This window comes from Aptenodytes forsteri, unplaced genomic scaffold, assembly GCF_000699145.1.
Source record: "Aptenodytes forsteri isolate BGI_AS27 unplaced genomic scaffold, ASM69914v1 Scaffold66, whole genome shotgun sequence".
NCBI classification, from domain to species: domain Eukaryota; kingdom Metazoa; phylum Chordata; class Aves; order Sphenisciformes; family Spheniscidae; genus Aptenodytes; species Aptenodytes forsteri.
The window spans coordinates 110,596-135,008 of record NW_008795131.1 but is presented as its reverse complement, the minus strand read 5'-3'; the positions used below and the strand labels follow the sequence as shown (position 1 = coordinate 135,008).

The 24,413-nt window shown below is 55.1% G+C and overlaps 1 protein-coding gene across 2 annotated transcripts in view; it reads left to right on the top strand.

The window, feature by feature from the left end:
• SMG6 (SMG6, nonsense mediated mRNA decay factor) overlaps positions 1–24,413 on the top strand; it is a 117,187-nt gene that overhangs the window by 48,639 nt on the left and 44,135 nt on the right. For both annotated transcript variants that reach the window (XM_009278148.1, XM_019471822.1), the window contains exons 10-12: positions 7,218–7,334; positions 7,858–8,026; positions 17,476–17,677. In XM_009278148.1, coding sequence (XP_009276423.1) covers positions 7,218–7,334; positions 7,858–8,026; positions 17,476–17,677 — 488 coding nt within the window. The remainder of the gene's footprint in view (positions 1–7,217; positions 7,335–7,857; positions 8,027–17,475; positions 17,678–24,413) is intronic.

Here is a 24,413-nt window from a genome sequence, read left to right as displayed (position 1 = left end):
GGTGGGGGTGGTGGGGGTGTCAGGGAAATGCCCCGCAGCTGTGAGCATCCCCCTCGCTTTGCTGCTTTATATTCCCATCGGTTTGTGTGCGGTCTGGTGGGACCAGCTGCCTGGACCGGCAGCGCAGCTCTCCTTGCCCGCTTGCTGCAGACATCCCCATCCCGGTGGGCTGCCCTGTAGCCCTGCCAATGCTGCGTCTGGCGGAGGGTGACTCACAGGGAAAACACGCTTGTGTCTGAGAGATAAGAGAGCAAACCAATTGCCTTCAGGTGGTGTCAGCTTGGAGGTGACCAGCCTCTGTCTTCTTCCCCGCAGGGCAGCAGCCGGCTGGTGAATCAGTTGTCTGTGCCGCCGAGCTGCTGACACATCAGCCGGGTGCCTTAGGCACGGCTCACCCGCAGCTCACCGAGCTCCTCCACCTCCTGCGTCCCCTGGCCAGCCCATTATGTCATCCTCGGGATTGTGTCCGGAGACCCGTTCGTTCGTTTGATTGCCTTCACGTATGGTCCTTTACCGTGTCACCGGGGAAGGTGGGTTCAGCTGTTGCTCCCCGGGAGCAAAGCACATCCCTGCTGCTCTCTCTGCCTGCGCTGGGGCCACCTGCTGCCAGCGCCGCTGCCTGGAGCCACAGCTCAGGTTAGGACGGGGAGGCCAGCATGGAAACTGTCTCGCTGGAGTCCTCCTGACCCTTGGCTAGAACAGTCCGGTTGCCTGAATCAAAGGAATCTGGTCTCCTTCGAGACTCTAACGCTTGTTGGCTGGTGTTGTTTTAACTGCGAAAGATTCAGCACTCCTTGTGTTGTGTTAGCTGGGATGAACGTAGGAGCATGTCTACTGCTTGCTTGTGAGCTCGGGGGTTGCTGTGGCTCGCTTCCACCACTGCCTAGAGCACGCTCAGAGTAGAGCAGCTGGGAGCCCTCCCTTCCAGCCCCCCTGCCCCGTCCCCGCAAGCAGCCCCCTGGCCGAGGCCACGTGGCCTGCGCTCGCGCTGCCCTGATTGTCCCTCGCAGGATTTCCTTCGGCACATGGCACTCGAGCGGCTGCGAGAAGCTTCCTCCAGCAAATCCCTCTCCTCGGAGGCGGCTGTCCCTTGCATCGCCTGCTCTTTTCCCATTCCCATTTCCTGTGGCTGGTTGCGTTGCCCTAATAGAGGTTTGGCATTGCTGTTTTGCACACCCTAGTGGGAGAGGGGATGTGTTTATCACTTTTCCTGGAGATTATCTGTTTAAGCACTCTCTGACAGTTACAATAACAAGGGCAGCGCGTTGTGTTTCCCAGCAAAAGGACACTCGCTGCTGAAAGATGTATAGCACTAATTAGAAATACATAACATCCGGCCACATGGCAGCCTTCTCCCGGCCGCTCCATTTCCTGAGCTCAGACGACTTTGACGACAGTTGGTTTATGTTTTCCATGAATATAATGTTCTCAGAGAAACACAAATTTCTCCCCGTTACAAAAGTCCCCATTCTCTCCGTCTCTCTCTCCCCCCTCCCTACGCACTCTTTCCCCTGTGAAGCAGGTAGATTTATGACTGCAGAAAGCCTGGGTCGGATCCTGCTGTCGGCTGGGTCGGAGCAAAGCTCGCAGCCCCTGCGTGGACGCAGCTGAGAGCCCAGGTAGGCGCTCGCAGAGGGCGCTGCAGCAGCCGCACTGGCCGACCCGTTCCGCTCCCCAGGCTCTCTGCAAAGGAAACTGCCTCCTGGTAGAAAAACAGCACTCTTCATGCAGGCCAGTACCCAGCTGGAGGAAAAAAAAAAACCCTCTTTCCTACATGCGAAGAAACAGGAGGACTCTTCTCCAGCTCAGAGGGTTTTTGTGATCTTCAGAAAAAACACCCGTCCCTGGTTCCCAGTTGCTTTTTCTCTGTGCTCGCAGTTTGATGCTCAACGGCTCCCATTTTTTCCAGCCCATGCCCTCTCCCTCCTCTCGCTCTTGGGCTCTGCTTCGGAGCAGATAGCCTGGGCGCCAGTTGGAGGAGTCTGGGTCCAATCTCCAGCTCGCAGCAAGCAGCAGTGACTAGTACAAGGACATTTCTTTGGAGGTCCCCGTGTGCTTGATGGGAGCAGGGCAGTTGCTCTGCTGAGTGTAACGCAGGTTAGGTGTAAGGGCGGTTAGATGTAAGGGAGGTGAAATCTTAGAAACTTTTAGCTGCTGAAATGAATTCCTATTGAATATGGAAAACCTGGTGTATTTCAGATGTTTATAACTTGGCCAAGTGTGGACAGATTTCTAGTAGGACAGGAAAACTCTCTGTTAAAAAGGTTATTCTGCAGCAAAATCTCAGATCCCCTTTCCAGGATTTGCAGTTGCTAGATTAGCTCAAGGAAAAGGTTGTAAGTGTTTTTTTCTAACAAGGGTAAGCCACTATCTTGTTTCCTAGCCTCATTCTCACAAGTAGCTGAACTGTTTTGGCTAAAGATTTCCGGAAGAATTTGGGCTGAGACAGGCACCCAAGCATGGAAACTTCAGCTCCAGTAGTTAAAGTCTGAGCCAACTGGAAAAAGGGTCTTATGAGTGGCTAGTGTCAGGCAGGCTTAATAACACAGCGCTCAAAACCCTGCCTGCAAAAAAGACTGTCAGAGCTCATGTCCCACTGGCCGGTCCAGCATCTGGAGCTCTAACCTCCGCAGGGGGTTTGCAGAGGGCTGCAGGGCTCTCGCTTATTTTTCTGGTGCAGAAAGACAGATCTTCGAGGCGAATTCAGCCTATGAAGTGTGGGGTAATGCAAATTACCCAGGCTGTTGGTTCAGGCTGCAAAGTGTTTGATGACATTCCTGCTTTAAAATACTCTGCCTGCTCTTTTCTAGCCCTGTGCAGCGTTGCACGTACCTCAGAGTTTTGCTGGCATAGCTGATGTGGGGCTACAAGTGACTGAGAAACAGATCCAGCTTGAGAAAGCTCCCAGAAGGTGGGTTTTTAGGCCAGCTCAGCTCCCTGCTGTGACTGCAGCATGGCTCCATGGGCCATGTGTCGGTTCAGCGAGTGGTGGTGCAGCATGCGGCGAGGGTACGGTGTTACCCTGAGTCAGTCTTGGCTGCAAACGCTGCGAGTCCTGAAGCCCTGACCTTAAGCTGTGGTTTAACAAGCAGCTATTGAGGTAGCGGTGCCAGCTTTACCCACCCTCCTCTCCCCCCGCACAGCACCTTTGATGGGGATGGCACAGCTGAAAGGTGACATTTCTAACCCCTATGAGCTGCATGATCTGGTTCACGGGGTGGCTGCGCAGGCGAGAGCTGAGAGGTGATGTGGTGACAGGAGCTGTTTAACTGATGCCGGCATTAACAGGGACGTTTGCCTGATTGCAAGGGGAGAAGGCGGAGGGGGAACGTGTTGTGGTTATTGGTGCACAACCTGGTGGTGTGCTGGATGATTTCCTGCAGAGCGTCGCTGCTGCGGCTGCTGGTGGCACAGAGGAGCCACATCTCTGACCACCTCGGGGCCCGTGACTTCATGGCAGCTTCTTTTGTGTGTGATTTCTGTCCATAGTCTGCCTGACCACCTCCACACAGTGCCCCGGCTGCGTGGCGTGGCTGGGTGTGAGTACAGGAGGGTTATCTGATTACAGCCTGATTTGGGGTTTCAGGGGAGGAAGTGGAGTGCGGGTTTGTGGCAGCTTTAGCTGATGGGATGCCATTGACGCCACCTGAAAATGTCTCTGGCACCAAGCTTTTGGTGACTGCCTGTGGGGATAGGATGCGGGATTGCCTGTGGACCTGATGCTGTTGTTCTGCTTCTCCTGAACCCGCTGTGAATCTGGGGAAACAGATCTGGGAATTACAGGGTTTGCCCTGACCTGGGCAGTCAGGATCTCTCTGCCTGCTCTTGTTGGTCTGTAGCAGCTGGTGTCCCCAGGTTATACTGGTGCTGTTCAACTGCAGGGACAGGAATCACCTAAGTGTCACTCCTGCCTCCAAGAACATCTCTTTCCGTGAAGTTTGTGTCTTAATGCATCGTGCATTACCAGCAGCACAGACCATTGCTCAGCTCAGAGGTAATGACGCCCTGGGGGCTCCAGGGCAGATTTGTTGCTCCAACCCCGCTTCCAGCGTATCTTCTACAAAGCATTTTTCTCTTAGTGCCAGGGTAGGCTCAGACTCTTCGTGCTGTGAGCAAGAGACCTTGCTGTGGGTGTGGAGAGCTAGTTTCGCTACTGCCCATCACTCAAAACACTCCACAAGTTTCTATCTAAGCACCTCCATTTCATGAGTGCTCTGCCCTTTGATTGTACCCTCACCTTGACTGTCTTCTGTGGCGTGGGCAGCTGGGGTTAGCCTGGGGTCTGCCACCCCACAGCCTCCGCGTCACACAGTCGTGACCACTGGCTCCGAGCTCCCAGCTCAGCGAAGGCTGAGGCTCCCTGCCTCCCGAGGAAAGTGGTGAAAAGGCACAAAGAGAAAGTTTCTCCTGATTTATGGTGCTTTCCTCTTTTGTCCTACAATTAAGCTCTTAAGAGCCTTTGCTGGCAGGGCAGGGAGCTGGAGTGCTGGTGTTTGTTCAGGAGTCTTGAACAAGCACCCACCTGGACGTTTGTCCTTCCCTGCAAGGTTTTTGGGCTGGGGAAGCCTCCTTGAAATGAGGCTGACAAGCTTGGCCAGGGAATGAACTTTCAGGACCAGGGGAGTTTTGTGTAATTTAATGGTGAGATGACAACGCTCACGGTAGCTGAGCTGGAACCGTGGGGAAACGACCCTTGAGTTTGGGTGTCCTGTTCCTCTTACCTGCACAGTGGGCAGCTTCGCAGGCTGTGCTGGGGCTGAGCATCGTTGCGGTAGGTCAAAGCACCGTGGCTTTATGTAAACTGGGTGTGAGCCGGCGGGCACGTGGTGCACGTCTGTAGCAATACGAGATGTTTGATGGAGCTGTGGCCGTAGTGCTCAGCTTGAGTGAGCGGGTCGCGGATGGCTGTACCTGCGACAGCTCACGTGCAAGAAACATTTTTACTCTCTTTTGGGTGTTTAATGTTTTATGGCGAACTTGTAGCCTGCAGGAAGAGCCGCCGGTGGCAGTGGGAAGGGCTGAGGCCCTGGTACCAAGCCTGGCCATGACCACCACAGAGCACTGCTGCAGCGCTTGGAGCCGATCTCTGAAGTACATCAGGGCTGTGAAGGGCTTGTGACCCTCAGCATCACGAAAGCCTTTTAAGCTTTGGCTTTTTTGGAGAGGGAGGACTTAGCTTTTGTACCAGCCCAGTTTGGGGGTGACTGCGTGTCTGGCTTGAGCACAGTGCTCAGAGTCCCGGGGGTGCTGCCCATCCAAAGAGTAGGGGTGCTTTCTGAAATGCCCAGAGCTGGGACTTGCCAGGCTCAGGTGCGGCAGCGCGACGGCCGCGGTCTTGTTGTGTGCCCATTTAAGACAAGAAGTGAAGAGAGTCCAGCATCTCACCCGAGTGCGGGAGGAGGGAGCGCAGGGAAGACGACTGTAATTTCTTGAACTGGACTGTGGCCAGAGCACTGGGACTAACACTCTTAATTGTGGGAAAGGCTTCATGAAAGAGATTTACTGTCCCAGAGTGGTCACATCTTTAGTTTTATATTTCCTCCAAAAGTTGACAGCCTCTGCAGTACGGCACTTCCTACCACTGCTCTGCGGCATCAGCTCAGCTCTGGCTCCAGGAGCAGAGCACCCTCATTTGGCTACCGGGCACCTCTGGTGCCACCCCGGGTTACCCTCGGTCGTCTGTTCACTGGGTGCTGAACTTATTGGCTGCTGTAAGAGCTGGCCAAATCAAGCCTACAGATATTCCTCCTATACTTTCTAGGTGTGTTTTAGTCTTTTTCTGGTTGTTTTTAACCTCCCACCCCATTGCTGTGAAATAATTTGCACTTAAAAACCCAATGTTTGTTCTCTGCGCCTCGGGTGTTTTGCTAGCCCCGGCTGGCACGGGGTCTTGATGTCTTGCTTTAATCCTCTTGCCCTTTGCTCAAAACCCCTGGTCTGCCACATCAGGGGAGTTCAACTTTCAACACTTTCTCTTTGCCCACATGCAGCTGATGCTTGTGCCTGCGGCGGAGGTGCCTGGGAGCCGGGGCTCTGCGGGGGTTCTCCTTCCCCATCCTGGTGCTGGGGCTTTGCTCCACTGGTTTGGAGTTGGTACCTACATATTTGCATTCACTGTGCAAATCCTTTGCCTGGCTTGCGGCAGCTTTTCTCACAGTGGCTGCCCGTCTGCAGAGTGAGGGCTGGAAGCCCTGGTCCTGCAGCAGGCCATGTGCAAACCGGTGAGGTGCTGCGGCAGAGCAGCCTGCACAGAGCAAATGACGCAGGCTGGTAGGAGACCCCCGAGCAGTGCTGGTGCATCCCGTCCCGCTGGACAGCGGCTCCGCTCCCCCCGGCAGCGCTTCCCTGCCTCCCTCCGGGCAAGCCCCCAGCCAGCCGCTCCCCACCCACATCTCAAGGGAGGATGTGAATTGGGGGCAGAGAGGATCTGGGGGGGGGCAGAGGGGGTTCGGAGGGCAGAGGCTGCCCGTAAGGCTTAAAAATCTTCTGCGAGCAGGCAGTGCGGTGCCTGAGCGAGCGCGGGCAGCCTGGCATGCCCCACGGTGCTCTCAGCCTCGCTAAATGTAACCCATGCCCAGCTCCAGGCAGTTCCCTCGAGCCAGCTCCCCGCTGCTCTCAGCAGCCTCAGAAGTGGTTTCTGGCTGGGTGTAGATGTGCCGGGGGGATTTGCTCTCACTCTGAGCCGGCTCTGTTTGGAAGAGCTGTGGTCGTGTGGCATCTACTTGAGTAACAGCTTCAATTAAGGTCTCTTGACAAGCTGTTGTGTGACTGGTGAACTAGTGGGAGGAGCCCCCTCCTCAGCTGCTGAGGTTGAAACTCCAGCAGGGACAAAGATCAAACATGCAGCTAATTACCCTTTTAACACTTAAACATAACCCCCTCCTTCAGGGGAAGGCATCAGCTCCAAGCAGCAGCTTCTGTGCTGGGAGCCCTGAGTGCCGGCTCAGGCCGGGCCGGGCCGGCTCAGCACATGAGGTGGGATCAGGCACGATGAGGGCAGTGTGACTGCAGCCTCTGCCCGCTCCAGAGCGGCTACTCACCACCTTTGTTTTCCCCCTGTGTGGAGCAATTGGGTCCAGGACAGGTGTGAGCTGGGGAATCACCCACCCCTGCAGAGATCCCTGCTCCATGTGGAATGCAGAAAGGGAGGCTGCGAAGGCGAAGCAAGATGGAGCATCTGACCTGCTTCCCCGCTGAACCCTCTCTCTGTCTCCTAGAGTGCATTTCTGAAGACTGCCGCTCCGTCATCCAGGAACAGGCCACGGCCCTGGGGCTCTCCATGTTTGCACTCTTGGTGAGGAGGTGCACCAGCCTGCTGAGGGAATGCGTGCAAGGTAAGGGGTTACCGGCAGGATCCACGCAGCTGCCCACGAGGCAGCATGGTGGGGTTCAGGCCCTTGTTCCCTGCTATTTTGTACATGCCTTCCCCTCTGCTGGGGCCCTTGGATTCTCCCCCGGCATCCCCAGCTCTGCCCAGGTTATGGCTGGATCACCTGGCAGGAAAGCCCCTGATGTGTGCAGGCAGAAACGTTTGGAAGAAAGGGGTGGACTCAGGGCATGCTTTCTGCCAGCTGTTGGGAAACTTCCCAAAGCTGGGACCTCGGAATCCTATCTCTGACTGGTGCAGTGACACCCCACTGCCCTCAATAAAAGGGATCACAGACGTCCCAGCTTGCCCCCCAGGCCAGTCCGTGTAGGGAGAACAGATCTGTCTTTGTGCTTGCTGTGGGTTGTGGCTGTCCCCTTGTGCGTCCAAGGCTGGGATGTTGGGATCTGTGTCGTGCATCCTCAGTCCCTGCCTGAGCCTGGCTCCTGGCTGCAGTGAGCTGCTTCAGCTCTCACGTCTTGTATTTGCAGTTCAGCCACAAGAGGTGGAGCAGGAGGATGAGGAGGACGACATCAAGGTCTCTGCCTTGCCCCAGGACCTGAAGGAGCTGCTCCCCAGTGTGAAGGTCTGGTCGGACTGGATGCTTGGCCACCCGGACACCTGGAATCCTCCTCCGACCTCTCTCGAGCTCCCCAAACAGTACGTGCATCCTCTGGTCTGTCTTCTGGTGTCTGCTCCCTCCCTGGGCTCCTTGTGCCACCTTTCCCCCTCGCTCATGCTTACTCCTGGCTGTGGCACTCTGACCTGAGCACCCAGGAGAGGCTCACTGCGCAGGGAATGTTTGGGGGGGACTTGTCAGCCTTGGTGACACAGTGACTTCTTCATTGATGCATGGGTGGGGCTGAAGTGGCTCTGAGGGGTCCTGGCGGGTGCCCTTTGCTACCATGTGTTAGAAGATGGCTCACGAGCTGGATTTTTACCTTCCGCTTAGGATGTGCGTCTGCTTTTGTTGGGATACGTCTCCTTTATATGCTCTGCTGGCCCAGCCAGCTGAACAGGCAGGACCTTCCTCTCTGCAAGAGGGAAGTCCATTTCCAGCATAAGCGTTTTGTTGCCTTTTTTTGACTGAATCAGGCCAACCTTGGTCAGGCTGGGCTGGCCTGGAGCAGCTTGCCTGTTCCTGGAGCTCCAAAAGTCGCCTCCCTCTTGCTTCAGAAACAGCTTGTCTCTACCCCTGCAACACACAAAAGGGTTAATTTTCTAAACTGGCCGATTCCAGCCCATTAGTCCATAATGCGGACTAGGCAATTTGCATATTTTTGGACAGAAAATCGAGTGAAGGGGCCAAGTATGGAGTATGCGAAACAGTGTCTGAGCATGCTCCGTAGCTGCTTTCCCGCAGGATTTTCCATCTGCCTCTGGTACTCCGGATCCAGAGCCTGAAATCACGTCTTATTGTTAATCCAAAGGAGCCAGAACCCAGGGTGATGGGAAGGCGCATTAAGAGTAATCCAGCAAAGTGGCTTAACCATTAATGGGTCCCCGCTCCGTGCGTCAGGTCCAGTCCTGCTCTCCTAGTTTATTGCCTCTTACTCCAGTTCTTTTTCATTTGGCTGAGGAAATGGAAATCTCACACAGGAAGTTCTGGGCCTCATTTTGTGGAGATGGAGTCTGTTTTCTGTTTGTCGGCTGCTCGGTGTGGGACCGCTGCCTGCTCATGTGAACTGCTGCCCATCTTTGGGCAGGAACTCAAACTGGGATCTGTCACGTGAAAGCGCGTGCACCAATCCCCCCTTCCCCTCGCGCTGCCTGCGCAGGGAGCCGCTGAGCCCTTGGCGACGGGCAGCCTCGAGATGGAATTTCTGATTGGGTTCGCGCAGCCAGCGCTCGGCGCCTTCCCCGGGACGAGCTGCCTCCCCCTCCTGCGGGGCGCGGGGCTGCGTCCCCCTGGGCTGCCGGAGCAGGTGCGGGCACCCGCTTGCCCGTCGAGGCGGGAGAAGGCAGTGGTGGCAGCCCACCCCATGGCACGGCAGCACGTGGCTCTTTGGGGAGCAGCGGGTATGGGTTGGGGGGCTCTACTCGGCAAGGTCCTGGTCTGCTCGGTGGCGGAACAAGGGTCTTCATCTTGCAGCAGAGGCCCAACCGCTTCCCCACCTTGCCCTCTCCACGGAGGGTGGCTGAGCAGCCCCTCTTGTCCCATCCGTGCCCTTACTCTGGGGCATGGGCAGCCTTCCTCATGTTGGCTCCCAGCTCCTCCACCCTGGTGCTCTTTGGCTCACCAGGAGCATCTGTCTTAACCACGGCGAGGAGATGGGCTGCTCTTTCGGCCCAGACCTCTTGTGTTGACCCAGCATTGCGTGGCCGGGTGTTGGTGGTCCAGGACTCTGGGACAGCAGCAACTGAGCTTCCCTGGAGGTGTGCGGGTAGTGATGAGTAGCAGGGAACTAGCTCTGCTCCTGGGCACGACCTGGGATTTGCAACGTTTTCCCTAGAGGTGGGAAAGGAAAAGGGGAGCACTGGGTTACTGTTTCAGCTCTCTATTGACACAAGCCTGCTGTCTGGCCTGGGGCTGTTCAGTAACCAGGTAGAGTCACCGAGTCCAGGGGTTTAGATAGGAGCAGCTTCAAAGAGGTTTAGAAGTAAAACATGGGTCAGAGCAGCAGGCGTGTTGGAGTAAGCCAAGGTTTATGGGCAGGGTGAGCACAGGAGCGGGGAGAGCATGCGAGGAGCAAGTGCAGATGCCAAGTTGGAGAACTGAGTAAGGGGCCTGTGCCATTTCACATGTGCTCTGTGCCTCACGGCAGTGGGACGTGCTGCAAAGTCCCCACCAGTGCCAATGGAGAAGCTGGTTGGACACGCTGAAGCTGCTTCCCAGTGCTTTGCAGCCATTGCTTTCATTGCCCCTCGTGATGGTGTGGGCACAGAAAAGGGACAGTAAAAAAAATCTCTGAAGCACAGAAGCACCCTGCAAGGATGCCATGAATGTGCTTAAATCTTCTGGAAAAACTAGGCCCCGTACCCACCTGGCAGCCCCCCTAGGAGCAAAGGCCTGGCCCAGAGCTTGCATCAAAGTGCAGCTCGTCCGGGGCCAGCACCGCTGCCAGAATGACGGCCTGGGCTTGGGGCCAGCGGGACAGCTTGTCAAGACTCCGCCAGAGCCTAGGGCCCGGGCTGCTGGGGCTATACATCCCGAGGCCTCCGCTCACGCTGCGTTCGCCATGTTCATGATTGCTCATTCTTAGTGAGGGAGAGAGCTGGGGGACTTTGAGAACGTCTAAACTCAGCCCAGCTGTGGCAGTTGGTTTATTGCTTTCAGCTGGTACTTGAACCCGGGTCCTGGTCTTGGAGTCTTTCCCAGGTTTAATCCCCGGAGCTTTCTCTGCAGCTGTATGACACTGCGCTGACCCCGAATGAGGATAGGAAAATAGAAACGGTGCCAAGCCAGAGTCTCTTTTTCATTTGGAGTCTGGCTGTCTGCCCATGACCAGGGTTACATAATGGGAAACATAGCTGGGGCTCTGGAGAGCCCGCGTTTCACCACGCTGCCCAGACCTTCGCATTCTGATGCTATATATCTTCCTAATTGTAGCTCGGATGCATTTATCACACTGCTGGATTTGGGTCCTTAAAAAAAAAAAAAAAAAAAAAAACCACCAAAAAAACAAAACCCGCACCAAATTCCTCAGCTTGCTGCTTTCCCCCTTGGACAGAGGCGGAGGGAAAGGTGTGAGGGGTGAGCGCTGCCGAAACCCGGCGCGCGGCTGCGAGCCATGCAGGAGCGGGCTCTGCGGAGTGGGATGGGAGGCTCGGGAGGCTGCGTCTTTGGGGTCCTTTTCTTGGCGGGGGCTTGGGAATGAACCCCAGCTCCTGGCAGGCATCCTCTCCCTGGCTGGGGGCTCAGTGGTCCTGAATTCAACCTGAATGAGGAGATAGATCTTTCCCCAAAACCACCCTCCTTGCTCTGGCACATTCATCCAGCTCTTAGCCACACCTGCACGGTCACCGTGGCTCAGGGCACGCGCTGGGACATGTTTTCAGGCCAGAAGGCCATGGAGAGGTGACAGGCTGCCTAGATCCCTCTCTTGGGGCTGCTGTGTATATTTGAGAGGCAGGGGGTATCCTTCCCCTCCAGCTATTTGGGAGAGGGGCTCAGTGAGTTTACTGTGGCTCTTTTCTCAGGTGTTTCCAGGAGCTAAACCTGACCATGGACATCTCTGTAAAAAAAAAAAAAAAAAAAAAAACCACCAAAAAAACAAAACCCACACCAAATTCCTCAGCTTGCTGCTTTCCCCCTTGGACAGAGGCGGAGGGAAAGGTGTGAGGGGTGAGCGCTGCCGAAACCCGGCGCGCGGCTGCGAGCCATGCAGGAGCGGGCTCTGCGGAGTGGGATGGGAGGCTCGGGAGGCTGCGTCTTTGGGGTCCTTTTCTTGGCGGGGGCTTGGGAATGAACCCCAGCTCCTGGCAGGCATCCTCTCCCTGGCTGGGGGCTCAGTGGTCCTGAATTCAACCTGAATGAGGAGATAGATCTTTCCCCAAAACCACCCTCCTTGCTCTGGCACATTCATCCAGCTCTTAGCCACACCTGCACGGTCACCGTGGCTCAGGGCACGCGCTGGGACATGTTTTCAGGCCAGAAGGCCATGGAGAGGTGACAGGCTGCCTAGATCCCTCTCTTGGGGCTGCTGTGTATATTTGAGAGGCAGGGGGTATCCTTCCCCTCCAGCTATTTGGGAGAGGGGCTCAGTGAGTTTACTGTGGCTCTTTTCTCAGGTGTTTCCAGGAGCTAAACCTGACCATGGACATCTCTGCTTCAGAGCAGCAGTGTCCTGTGGCTCAGGGATTGTGTGTCTGGACCAGGTGTTCCCAGGTCTTTTAGCAGCAAGCAACAGTCACTTCTGTATCTTAAAATTAATTTATATCTGCATGTTTCATGGCAAACGTTGTGTTGGGGTCTAAGCAGGTGGTCGTTTAAAGCAGTGGCATTGCCATGCAACTGGGTTGGAGCAGCGTCTTTCAGACCAGCTGTCCCCAGGAGTAATTTGCAGAGATTGGGGGGTAAAAGCTTGGGGAGTCTTGGGGAGAGGGGAGCAGGGTGGATTTCCTAAGGCAGAGATATTAGCAGCAGATGGGGCGAAAGGCAGATCTCCAAGGAGGCTGCTGTCATTCAAGTGAATCCATCTCCTTTTGGGACATATGGCTGAAGAGCTGAGATGGGTGAAGAGGGCTGGGCACAGGAGAGCAAAGCTGCTCCTTGCTCTACCTTGTTGCCGCAATGAATCCGTCGCTAAACGAAGCGCAAGAATCGATGGGGAAGCCACTGGCTAGACAGACAAACTGCCACAGGTCTGACTCTGGTAAATCTGTGCTCCTTCACACTGGAGCGAAGGGCCTCTCGGTTTGTGGAGGCTGTCTGCAAGCATTTAAAAATGGTTAATTTAAACCAAGTATTAAATTAAATCCAAAAGCTCTGAGCACATTCTAGAGCTTACCTTCCCAGAGAGATCTGCCAGATCGCTCTCATCACATCGCTCTTGCGGAGAAGTGTCACTGAGATGGCAGCTCCCACTGGGAGAGATGGACAGAGTCTTGGACAGGGGTGCCAAGACCTTGCTGGAGTTTGCTGGAGGCTAAATGGAAAATCCCTTTTGCAGATCTCAGCCTTAGTTAGTAATGCTGGCCACCAGAGTTTCCCTATCGAGACATCAAAGCGAGGATTCAGAGGTGTCTCGGTAGTGTAAACCTGGCTGAGAATGAAGGTAAAGTCGAGCAAAGCAGAAGCCAAAAGTCTCTGTGGAGAAGGGGGCTGTGGCGAAGCAGAGGCTGGCTGGGAGGAGACTGCGCCTCTCCCGGGGAGGAGAGCATCCCTCTAACTCCAAAGGCAGGTTCCTGGGAGAGGAATGGGTTTATGGATGCCCGACTGGCCAAAGGGACCACGTGTAGGGCAGAGTGGGGAAAACCGTTGGTGCCACGGGGCAGAGGGGCTGTGACCAACTCGTCCCCGCCCTGGGCAGCTGTGTCTGAGTCCAGGGCGAGGTTGGTGAACGCCTTTTGGGAAGAGCTCCCACCGCCAACCCCTTTTGTTCCTTGCAGAGTTGCCGCTTTTAGTTCGGCTTCCCCTGGGCCGGGAGAGAGAAAACCCAGGAGGGGGATGCAGAGCACTTTGTACGGCAGTGCAGGAGCTGGGGTGGGCACCCGTGCCGCCTCGCACCGGGAGCTGGTGGGTGCGCGTCGCCTGGCCCTGGGAGCACGCGAGCCCGAGGCATTTGCCATCTGCACGGCAGCGCGGCTCTTGGCGGCTAGGGAACACAATGCAGGGCTTCTTCTGCGCCGCGCTTTCCGGGTTTGTTCTGCAGCTGTGGAGTTTGAATGTTAGTGTTTAAACAAGCTGGTATTACACAGGAAATGGCCACCTCCACAGGCCCCCGCAGGCTTGTAACATGGGGTCATTGTGCTTGATATTAATCACCAGGCAGCCCGCGCCCCCGGTGAAGATGGTGGCTCACGCCAGAGCGCCGCACAGCACCGTGGCCGGCAGGGATTCGGTGAGCGTCGGGCTCGCCCTGGCACCCTCTGCTCTCCCCACGCTTTGGTGCGTGCCTTTTGCCTTGTGGTGATGCATGCCCATCACGGGCATCCGTCTTTGCCAGGAGCCGTCCCCGCGCAGACCCGGCCTCACCGGGGCCGCACTCTGCCCCGGGGCCGCGCTCCAGCCTGCGCGCTCGGCTGCGCACTTGTGCAGTGCTCTCACCGTCGCCTGGCCGGGCTGCGTCCTGTCGGCGTGCAGCTGGGCTGTGCTCACACTGACAGCTACATTAAACCTGGAATCTTGAGGCAATAAAAAAGAAATTAACTCTTATTTTTTTTTCCTGTCCTAGTGGAATAAGCAAATGTAAATGTGTCTGTGGGGAAGTGAATGAACCCCCGTTCTGAGGAAAGACCTCGCGCTAACCCCCTTCTCGCTTCCTCGGTTAAAAGCTCTGGGAGCCTCGTCCCTGTACCTGGGAGTTGCGTGCCTGGGCTCGGTGTCAGTAATTTGGGGCCTCCCTCCGCAGAGGGATGCTGAAGCCGTGGCACTGTGCGTACGCAGCGCTTCCAGGCACCTGGGCCTGCCTTGGCTTTGCAGAGAGGCTCCGGCACCGCAGCACCTCAGCTTATGTTGGGTGACATAAGCCAGAAACGCCTGGAGGTGGCCGCGGCAGTGTCCTGGGAAGGGGCAGTGGGGAGAAGGCACCTGACAGGGTTCCTGAGTGTTGTGCGACCTTCTGAGGCGAGTGCACGTCCCAGCAGGAGATCCACAGGGCCGTATGGTGTCGGCATGAGCTGTTAGCCCTTGGTGGCTTTGCTGGTGGGTAGCAGCCGGTAAATGATCTTGGTGGTGCCAGTGCTGGGCGATGCACTGCAGAGGAGGAGCTGTACCCGAGGGGAAGACAGAAAATTGTCAGACCCGCTCTCTGCGGTGCTGCCTCTGTGTTGCAGGAGAAAACCAGGGCAGAAGCGCCAACACCTTCTTCTTTGTTGGCTTTTTGAAGGCTCTGCAGGGTGCTGCATGTGAGAGGGTGCTGCCCAGCTGCCGGCCGCTGCCTCAGAGCTGCTCGGGATTGCATTACAGTGAGATCTTGCTACCCAGGGAGTCAACACAGTCTGTGGTTTGACTGAAGGAAGCCCAGGGTGGAAACCTAACACATCCAGTGCGAATGACAGATGTGGCAAGGCACTGCGAAGCTGTAGGGAGCTGGGGATGAAAGGGATAAAGTGACAGGGACTGCTGTCGCGCTCGGGGTGGTGAGGGGCTGCCCTGCCTGGCAGCGCTGCCGGAGGGGCTGCAGGCTGGGGGCAGGCAGCCGCAGGGGGAGAGGAGAGGGGACCGCTGGGCTGGGTGGCTGCAAGGGTGTTAGCAGCATCCGCTCGGTGACTGTTCACATGGCATTTTTCTGACTTTGGGGGCCAAGCCCCATGGAGGGAGATGGCTCCCTGTACTTCATCTGTGCTGCTCCTTCATCCCATTACCACCCCTGCCCTGCTGTGGATCCCAGTCCTGCCCAGCATTCTGCCGCTGCCCTCTGCCTCCCTCCCACCCTCACTGGTCACCTCCATCCCCTGCCTGCAGCTCTGTTTCTTGGGGAATACAGGCAAGGTCTCTGCAATGTGTTTCTGCCCCTTCTCCTCCACCCTGGCCCCATGCACCTGGCTGTCTCGGCCCCCTGGGAACATCCTCTGCATCGGTGCCTGTCCCCAACACCCCAGCGTGCTCGTTCCCCGGCGGCTGCAGGCGCTCTCCCTGTTCCTCTCCCCCATCGATGCCTGCAGCCTCTGCACCTCCTTCATCCAAGCCGAGCCCTCATCGCAGCCCGCGCTGGCGGGGCCCCACCACTGCTATGTGACCGGACTCAGGCGGCCCAGCCCAGTTGCCAGCAGGGCACTGGGGGAGGGCTGAGCCTCCCAAGCCCTGTGCATCTCCCATGGGCAGAGCTCGCCTTGGAGGTGGCCCAGAGCAGCCCTATCACATCCGGTGCTTGTCTCTGCAGCCTGGGCCGGAGGATAAACTATCAGGGCTGTGGGGCAGTGGATCATTCCTCTTATTATTTTCTTCTTTTGCAGATAGGGGTCGTGGAAAGTTCAGTTCCTTTTAACCCTCGCAGCTCTGTTTATTTTCCAGCTGGTAGCACAAACGCAGCGTTTCCCATTACATCACAAAGGGCCTCGGACAGATCCCTCCGAAAAACGTGTTGCAACTGTTTATTTTTTTCCATATTTAAACATTTCTGACAGCCAGACCTGGCTGAGCCAAGCGATGGAGCTTTGTGAATGAACCCAGCTCCTGGTGTCTGTGCGCAGAGGGCTTTGAAGGACCTCTTCTCCTCTGCAGCGTGCGGGCTGGGGCTGGCTTAGGGACGTGGGCGACTCTGCGTTACATGTGTGCTGATTACGTGCCGGGCTTTGATTAATGGCTCCTCATTCTGCCTGGCTCCCAGGACGCTCTTGAAAACAAGATGTTTCATTTCAGTGTGCTTTCCTGGTACATTGATTCCCGTAAATAACCGAGTGCAGACTCTGTCCACCTGGAGCAGTTCAAAGAGCAGGGGGCCTCCCTCCAGCCCTGGGCTGCCTCGGGCCGCGCTGGTCACTGCTGCGCCCCCGGTGATGCTGGTGCCCCAGAGGTGTGGGGTGGAGGAGCAGCCCTCCTTACTGCCACAAGAAGCAGATCAGCCCCAGTTTCCCCTATTCCCTGTTTTTGTCCCAGTTTACGCTTTAAAAAAAAACCCTATCTGAGTGCTTTTAGAAACAGGAGGAAGAAATGCAGTATGAGGCAGCGTGGTAGGCTGCAGTGCTCCCGTGCTTGTTGCCTGCTTCCCCCGTGCTGGCCCTCTCTGGGGTGCTGGGCCCCCCCCAGGCTGTGCTCAGCAATAAGGATGAGTGATGGGGATGCGCGGGAGAGCGGTCCAGGGCTGCTGGTGGCCTTGTGTTCGCATCCGTCTCCCTGCATGTCACTGCCGCTCCGGGAAGGTGGGACACCGCAGAGGCAGCTTTGGAGGTCACTCGCAAGTGTTGAAACCGTGGTCAGAAGCAAAACACGGCTCAACGCCCCCCATGGCTGGGGTTTAACTAAAAAAATCTCTGTGCTTTAGAGCATGGCTGCAGCACGTGGTTGCAGCAGATAACAGCCGGCTGAAGGAGAGGGTGCCCTGGGCTGGGCTGGAGCCCCCCCAGGCGCCGCTTTTGCCCTGACAGCAGGGCGGGGGATCGGTCTGTCCTCCCAGCAGGCTTTTGAAATTGAGTAATAAGCGGCATTTCTGCCATCTGGAATGAGCTGGGTTCCTGCCGCACTGCACGGGGAAGCTGCTTCCCGTGCATGTGCCGGCTCGGGAGTGGGCAGAGGTGGGCAGAGCAGCGGGAAGGGCGAGATCCTGGGAGCCCTCCCCATCCAGGGGGATGGGGTGGTCGGTGTCAGCGCTCGCGGGCGAGGGTTACGAGCCCTCCTGGGTTCGGTGCCAGCGCAGCTGTGCCTGGAGCCCTCCCGGTGGGGTAGGTTAGCAGCGGTGGTGGCGTGCCTCGCCTCGCCTCACCTCTCTGGTATTCGCTGCAGCATTGCAGGCAACTCCCAACGCATTCCAGCCCCGAATTGCTCACGTCTCTCCTCGTTCTCCCAGGGTCTCAGTAGATGTGTGGGCGACGCTGGCTGACTTCTGTAACATACTGACCACAGTGAATCAGTCGGAGGTGCCCTTGTACAAGGACCCAGATGACGACCTTGCCCTGCTTAGCCTGGAAGAGGATCGGCTGCTCTCGGGCTTCGTTCCCCTGCTGGTCGCCCCCCAGGAGCCCTGCTACGTGGAGAGGACCTCGGACAAGGTCAGCAGTAGGCCAAACATCCCCCCTCGATTCCTCCAGACTTTTATTCTTGGGAAGTTTTCTGTGCAAACGGAACACGATTAAGTCATTGAGAAGGGTGTTAAGGGAAAATATCGACCTTTCAGCCGCTGACATCCAGCTCTGTGTCATGAAAACCCCTCTCGACTTCCTCTGGTGTGTGTGTGCTCGCTGGCATGTTGTATATACGATCATTTCCTCACTTGTTTAAATAGTGCAGCTTGTGTTGGCAGTGCTCTCGGTGCACTCCAAATGGTTTGCATCATGCTTAAAGCACCCTCCCCCTCCCCCCGGCCACAAAACTCTGCCTTAGGAAGGCAGCCAGGACTTTTTTCCTTCTCTAAAGAGGAGAGTGATAAATAGGTGACTAGAGAGAAGCAGACACCATGTGTTAACGTACAAAAGGCTTTTAGGAATATGAAGCATTCCCCACTGCCCGCTCTCTATTTTCCTTTCTTTGCTCTAGGAGCCCATTCTAGCCTGAACTTTCCTTTGGCTGTTTGTTTTTAGAATAATGAAATCAGTTCCCTTGTTGATGTGGGGTTTTGGGTCTGCTCTCTGCCACCACCTGGCCAGAAGGGACCTGGGGGCTGCACTTGGATAACGTGTCTGAACCTGATGGGGGATGGAAGAGGCACAATGGCATTTGTTTTGCACGCCCTTGGAGGCACGGCAGGATAAGAGTGGCTCTCAACAGTTTCCTGCTTGGAGGCAGAATTGCAGCACCAGAAACGCTGCTCATCTGGGAAGCCGTGGTGTTGCCTCCCCGAGGGGTTGGTGCTACGGGAGGAGAAGTGGAGATGCAGGGGCTGGTTTCTGTGGAGAGCCTGCATGTGACGGTGGCAACGTGCCTTCCCATGTGCCACTTCTTCTTGACATTTTCCTGAAATGACGGTGAGAAATTTAGGACCTTTGTCACAGAGGGACCCAAGAGGTGCGAATTTCTCTTTCACTTCTCTGCCCGGCCCGTGCTCACAGCACTGCCCGTGGCAGAGGAGCACATGGTCCCAGTAAAACTGAAGGCTCTCCCAGTTTGGAGAAGCACCTTAGTCCAAGAAGTCACTGTGAAAAAACAGATTTTCAAGGCTCTATTTGAAGGGATTAAAATGACAAGCATGTGGTTGCCACTGCTGCCCTAAGGTAGCCTGTTAGCCCAGTGTGTGCTGTGGCCTCACGGGGGTTCTGCTGGGGACAGTCCCAGTGCCCCACTCTCTGTGCAGGGACTCTTCCCCCGCAGCCACAAACCAGAGCCCCCAGCAGGCAGGTAAGGTGGCTGAGCAGCCTGGTCTGGTGCCCCATAACTTGTGGGAGGGGGTCGGTATTCCCTGAGCTCTGCCTCTTCTAACCACACACCCGTTTATTTGGAGTGCCATCTACCTGTCCTGCCAGGCACTTGCGCTCACGTGTGTAAAAGAAGAGACATGACTTTGTCCTGTAGCTACACCTGAGCTTCTGAGCTGAGTTTTCTCACTGTCCTGGCTCCTTTTGGTTCTGGTGCTTTATAAATAAACTGTACAATACCACTGGCAGGAGTTGGTGCCCTTCACAGCGCGGCAGCAGCAGCCACCCAAGCATCCAGGATTATCAGGCATGGTGGTACCAGCTCAGCTCTGCTGAAAAGGCAACACAGATCCCAGAGAGAAGGACCCAGGCCCAGCTGTGTCCATCCCCCCCTGGCTGTGTCCATCCCCCCCTTTCTTTCTTTTCTTTTTTTGCCGCCTCCATGGGTCTTGTTTAGTTTGAAAGTAGCTGACTTTGGAACCGTGATCCCACCCAGCAGGCTGGGTGTTCGCTCGTGTTTGTGCAGGTCTGAGCCCCTGTTGTGTGCCAGTTGTGTTGTGCCGTCTTCTGGTCTCTGCCTTACGCACCAGACACATTGCACGGAGGCAGACAGAGGAACCCACCGGTACCGGCACTACCCTGGACACGCTGAGCAGAAGCAACGGGTTCTGCAAGGTCTCTTCTTGATCCAGTACTGACCAGCGTTTTCGTTAATGGTCAGACCGGTGAATCGGCAGGTGCGCGTATTCACTTTGTGGAGGACACCCAAGAGGGTTAAGGGGAGACCAGTGCGACGGAGCAGAGACCTCAAAAGCCTGACTTCCAAGAAGGGACTAGAAGAGCTGGGGCTTTTTAGTCTAGAGGAAATTCAGGGAAAATGCAGTGGGCTGTTGCAGAGAGGAGGAGAACAAGCTGTCCTCCAGCTCTATGCTGAAAAGCACAGGAAGGAATGGGCATAAATTGCAGCAAAATAGATTAAGACTAGACTTTAGGAAAGGCTTCATACCTTTGGGTAGTTAAGCACTTAAAAGCAGCCTCCTTAGCGATTCTGCAGAATCTCTTCAGCCTTGGAGATTTTTAAAAGCATTTAAAGGTGGCTCTCTCAGGTACAACTTGTGTGGAGGTGAACTGCCTTGGAAAAGGAGGCAAAGTGACCTCCTTGGATGCTCCTACCCCATTTTCTGTGATTCAGTAAAGCTGTAGAAAGGGACTGGAGCGGCAGCTGCGTCATTACGGTCAAATGACTACCTTGTTCCACAAATTTTCTCCTTCTGCAGTATTAACGAAGTGAATTATTTGACTCTCCAGAAGTGGGGAGAAGGCAGTAGAAAGTGAATTATTTGACTCTCCAGAAGTGGGGTGTTGTAGAAGGCAGTGCAGACCAAGCCAGGAAGGTACGACTGAGAGGCATGAACCCATATGCCTTTCACGAATGACTGTGAGCAAGATACAAAAAGGCACTTCCCTGCAAAGAAGCCCCCAGTCCAGCTTAACCGGGCGATCCTCGTGTGCAGTCCCCTGTCCACCATCTGCTCCCTGCCCTCCTTTTAGCGTGCAGAGCCCGGATGAATCTGACTCCTCAGCAGATGCACCTCTGGGCTGTTTGCAGTGGAAGGGTGCCGTGTCCATGCTGAGCATGGTGGCACGAGGGGATCTGTATCCCTGAGCCTCAATCAGGCGATGGCAGCAGGCACTGCAGCGGAGCAGCTCTGCCTGGCACGTACCGCATCCAGCCGCATTGCAGGAACTTTCCCATTTGCGTGCTCCTTGTTGGTTGCCGATCGACTGAGCTGCCAGCAGGTGAGAAATGGTATTTCTGTGTAGCAAGAACTCTTTCCAGTACTGATTTTTCACTGCTGTTTAGCAGGAGTTATTTTTCTGCACCCAATTTCTTTCTCCTGTGTTCTCAGTCTTGGCCCAGTTTTCAGCCCTGAAAGTTCCTGACAGTTCTTTGCTGGAGAGGCAAAGAAAATGTACTGCTCTTTATATGGCACCCTGCGAATGTCTTGTGGGCTGGGAGGAGGGTTCTGGTATGCCAAAGTGCCTCCGGGAAGCTCGCTGTGATACCTTCCCTATCCTTCGCATGGCTAGGAAGAGACCGTTGGCTTTTTACAGCAAGGATGATATCTCGCCTTGCTTGCTGGTGCTCCAAATCCTTACCCCGTGCTTTTGCACCATAGTTTTTTAATGAATTTGTAAAATTTCGGAGGAAAGGAATCTGTTTAAAGGCAAGACTGGAGACTATTGGGCTTAAAATGGTGTTAGGTTATTGGCTCCACCAAAAGGATGGTTGTTTTGTAAGCTGTATAGGACAAACACTGTGCTTCCCACTTCTTTTTGTTCTCCACGTCCCATTTAGCAGATGGAGTGCAGTATTCAGCCAGAGTTTCTCAGCAAGTTTTTGAGCATTTGGCCTGGCTCTTATTTTGAGTGAAAATGTTCTGACTCCGTTCATTGCCATGAAGCTGTGCGTTTGGATTCCTGCTGGAGCCAGTGTGACACTTAGAGCTTCCCATCGTCTCTTGCACTGTCATTGAAGCTGTAACCAACAAAAGCTGGCTCCAGGGTGAGCATAACTTGGTGATGTTTTCCTGGGCGTATGTTGGGCAGATATCCATTGCAGCTTGTGTGATGGAACACCATCGAACGTACCAGTCAACAGCAAACTATGCAGCCTGGTGCCTGAACTGTCAGACTGTGTCTGCAGCGTTTGCAGCCGAAGGAGACGCTGCCAGGACCTTGCTCACCCAGCGTTGTACCCAAGGCAAGAGCAGGGGAACAGCAGCATGGCTGAGTTAAGGTGCGGAAAGAAGGAAGGTAGCAAATGTGGATTCATCAGGCGGCGTGTGGTGCTGCTGTGGGGGACTTGTAATGGGAAACACTTGGGTCACGTCGAGGTTAAAGCAAGTCCTAGTGATGGTGCGTCTGAGCTGTGCGTGGGTCTTGTGCAGCCTTGGGAACCTGGGGCATGTCGTGGTTTCCTCAGCTCTCGCTGAACCCTGTTGTCTCGGGAGCATCCTGCTCTGCAGTGGCCCCGTGGAGCTGGTGGCAAGGCTGGAAGAGGGCTGCAGATCGCCCGGCACAGAGCAGAGCAGGGAGGTCCTTCTCCTCTACGCAGGCACATGGCATCACTGATTGCCCACATCCCTGCAAGCTCTGCATGGGCTCACCCAAGCCTGTGCCTGCAGCGCACGCTCTGCCACATGCGCCCCAGCCAGGGAGACGTGGAGGAGAAAGTGTTAATGTCCCTTCCCACAGTAAACCTCTCTGCATGGGGGGTCCTGAAACCTGAGCCTCTCTCTCCTCCCCCAGCCCTGACACACATTAATAAAAGGTTTTTAAACGCCAATAAAAAGGCAGCAGCCCCAGCTCACCAGGTCCGGGGCCCAGGGTCCTTGGGAAGGCACTTCACAAATGTGTTTTTTGCATTTTCAGGCTTTTGGCTGGTGAATAAGATTGAGGAGAAATACTCCTTCCCCTGATAACAATACAGTGAGACGCAGGATCAGCAGTGTGTGGATTAAAACCAGACGGTGCATGATTAATACATATGCTTATAGGGCTAGTCACTGTGGTTCCCTCCTCTCAAACAGAAAGGCACTTTTTTTCCCCTCATGTGCATGCTCATGTGTGGAGTGGACTGTCTCAGATACTCACCAACTGAGCTAGTCTCAACCCTGTCTCACCTCAACAGGCAAATGAAAGCCCTAAAATGCAAGGCTCTGAAAAGTAACTAGCAATATTTTACTGCCCCAGACCTACAAACTGGGTACTGCGTGGCTCCCTCAGCTCCAGGGTGGCCAGCTAGCTTTCCACACTTGGTGCCATTCTTGTTTCACAAGTACTTGCTTCCTGCTTTTTGTATTACTCACCTGTCAGTGCAGGTAGCCTAAAATCCAAGCTTTGTTCTTCTTAGAAAACACAAATCTCTTTCCTCGGTACTGTCGAGCCCAGGTGGACAGTCCAAATTTGACCCTCTCTCTAGCTGCCCCAACATGCTCTAGATTTGCAGAGCTAGTAGCCTTTGAATTTAGCTATTTAGGAGCTAATTATTGTTTAGGCTTGAGCTAAAATTAGTCCTGTCTTGTTATTCACTTCACTTATTCACGGTATTTCAGTCTTCTTAAGACTTGCAGATATCTCTTGGCAATGTGTAGTCATGTCTGATGCTTCTTGGAAAGGGAGCCCCGGGTTTAAAAGCCCAGAAGGAATAGCTGTCGGAGTGACCGGAGTCTGTCATGCCTCTAAACACCAGACGTTTTGTCCTTTCTGAGACCTAATGGCTCCTGGGATGCCAGGGATGAAATCCACGTTAGAGTGGCCACACTACAGTGATTTTGGGAGGACTTCTTGCAAGGCGTCAGAGGAAGGGTAGCAAGACCAGGACTCTGAGAGCACAAACTCTTTGTAAGCAGAGAGAAAACCCCAGTGAGCAAATGTAACTGTTTTCTCAGCATCCTTTCCATATTCCCATTCCATAGCCTTGGAGCATCTCCCTCCAGCTGGCAGGCAAATGCACTCAGCCCATGAGAGCGAGAGCTTCCAGCTTGGAGTTTGGTCCAGAGAGGAAAAGGGAAACTGTGAGCAGAGATCGGAGCCCCATGTGGGAGAGTCCAAGGAGGAGTCATCCTTGAAAAGCTCCTTCCATTCCTGCCTGCCTCAGTTTCCAAACAAGTAGTGAAAGATCCCTGCCCCAGGCAGCCCTGCTCGGAGCGGGGACTTGGCAGGAGCTGGCAGCCCCAAGGCGGCAGAGTTAGAAAAGTTTACATTTTCTGACCAGCATCTGAACTCCATCCCAGCCTTGACCTTCCCTTTCATGTGGTGCCTTTGGATTGTAAAAGGCAATTAGGCTAAATTATGGGCCATGTTGGAAGATGATGTCATTGGGTGATGGAGGAGAGGCTGGATTTTATGCCACCACGAAGGTAGCGCACAGAATATCCCCGGCTTTGAACTCCTCGTCCACCCTTGGCGTTTCCTTGAACCGCAAGTGCCAGGGTCTGTGTGGGCACCACGGGAGCCTCTCTCTGCCTTTGCGAGGTGTCGTTAGTACAGTGGGAAGTGTCAAGCCGAGTCCGTGTCCCCAGGTCTGGGTGGCAGAGGAGGGTACGCTGGTGTCTGTCGTGCTGTTTTAAATGCACCTTCGTAGAAATGGGCATGAGTGCTGTCCTAGTGACTGCTGCTGCATCTCCTAGGGCTGTGCAGGGCATCTTCCAGAGAGGTATTCTGTTCATTTATCATTTGCTCTCGGTTTTTTAAGCTAAGACAGTTCTGAGCGTATTCTTAAAACTGCGTTTCTCCAGCTGAAGGTAAAGGGAACTCATGGCAAACAAGCACTAGCGCTGCACGAGGACACTGAATACAGCCCTGGAGAAATCTGCAATGTGGAATAATAGTTCAGGCTCTTAAAAGGGGGGGGGGGGGGGGGGGTTAAAAA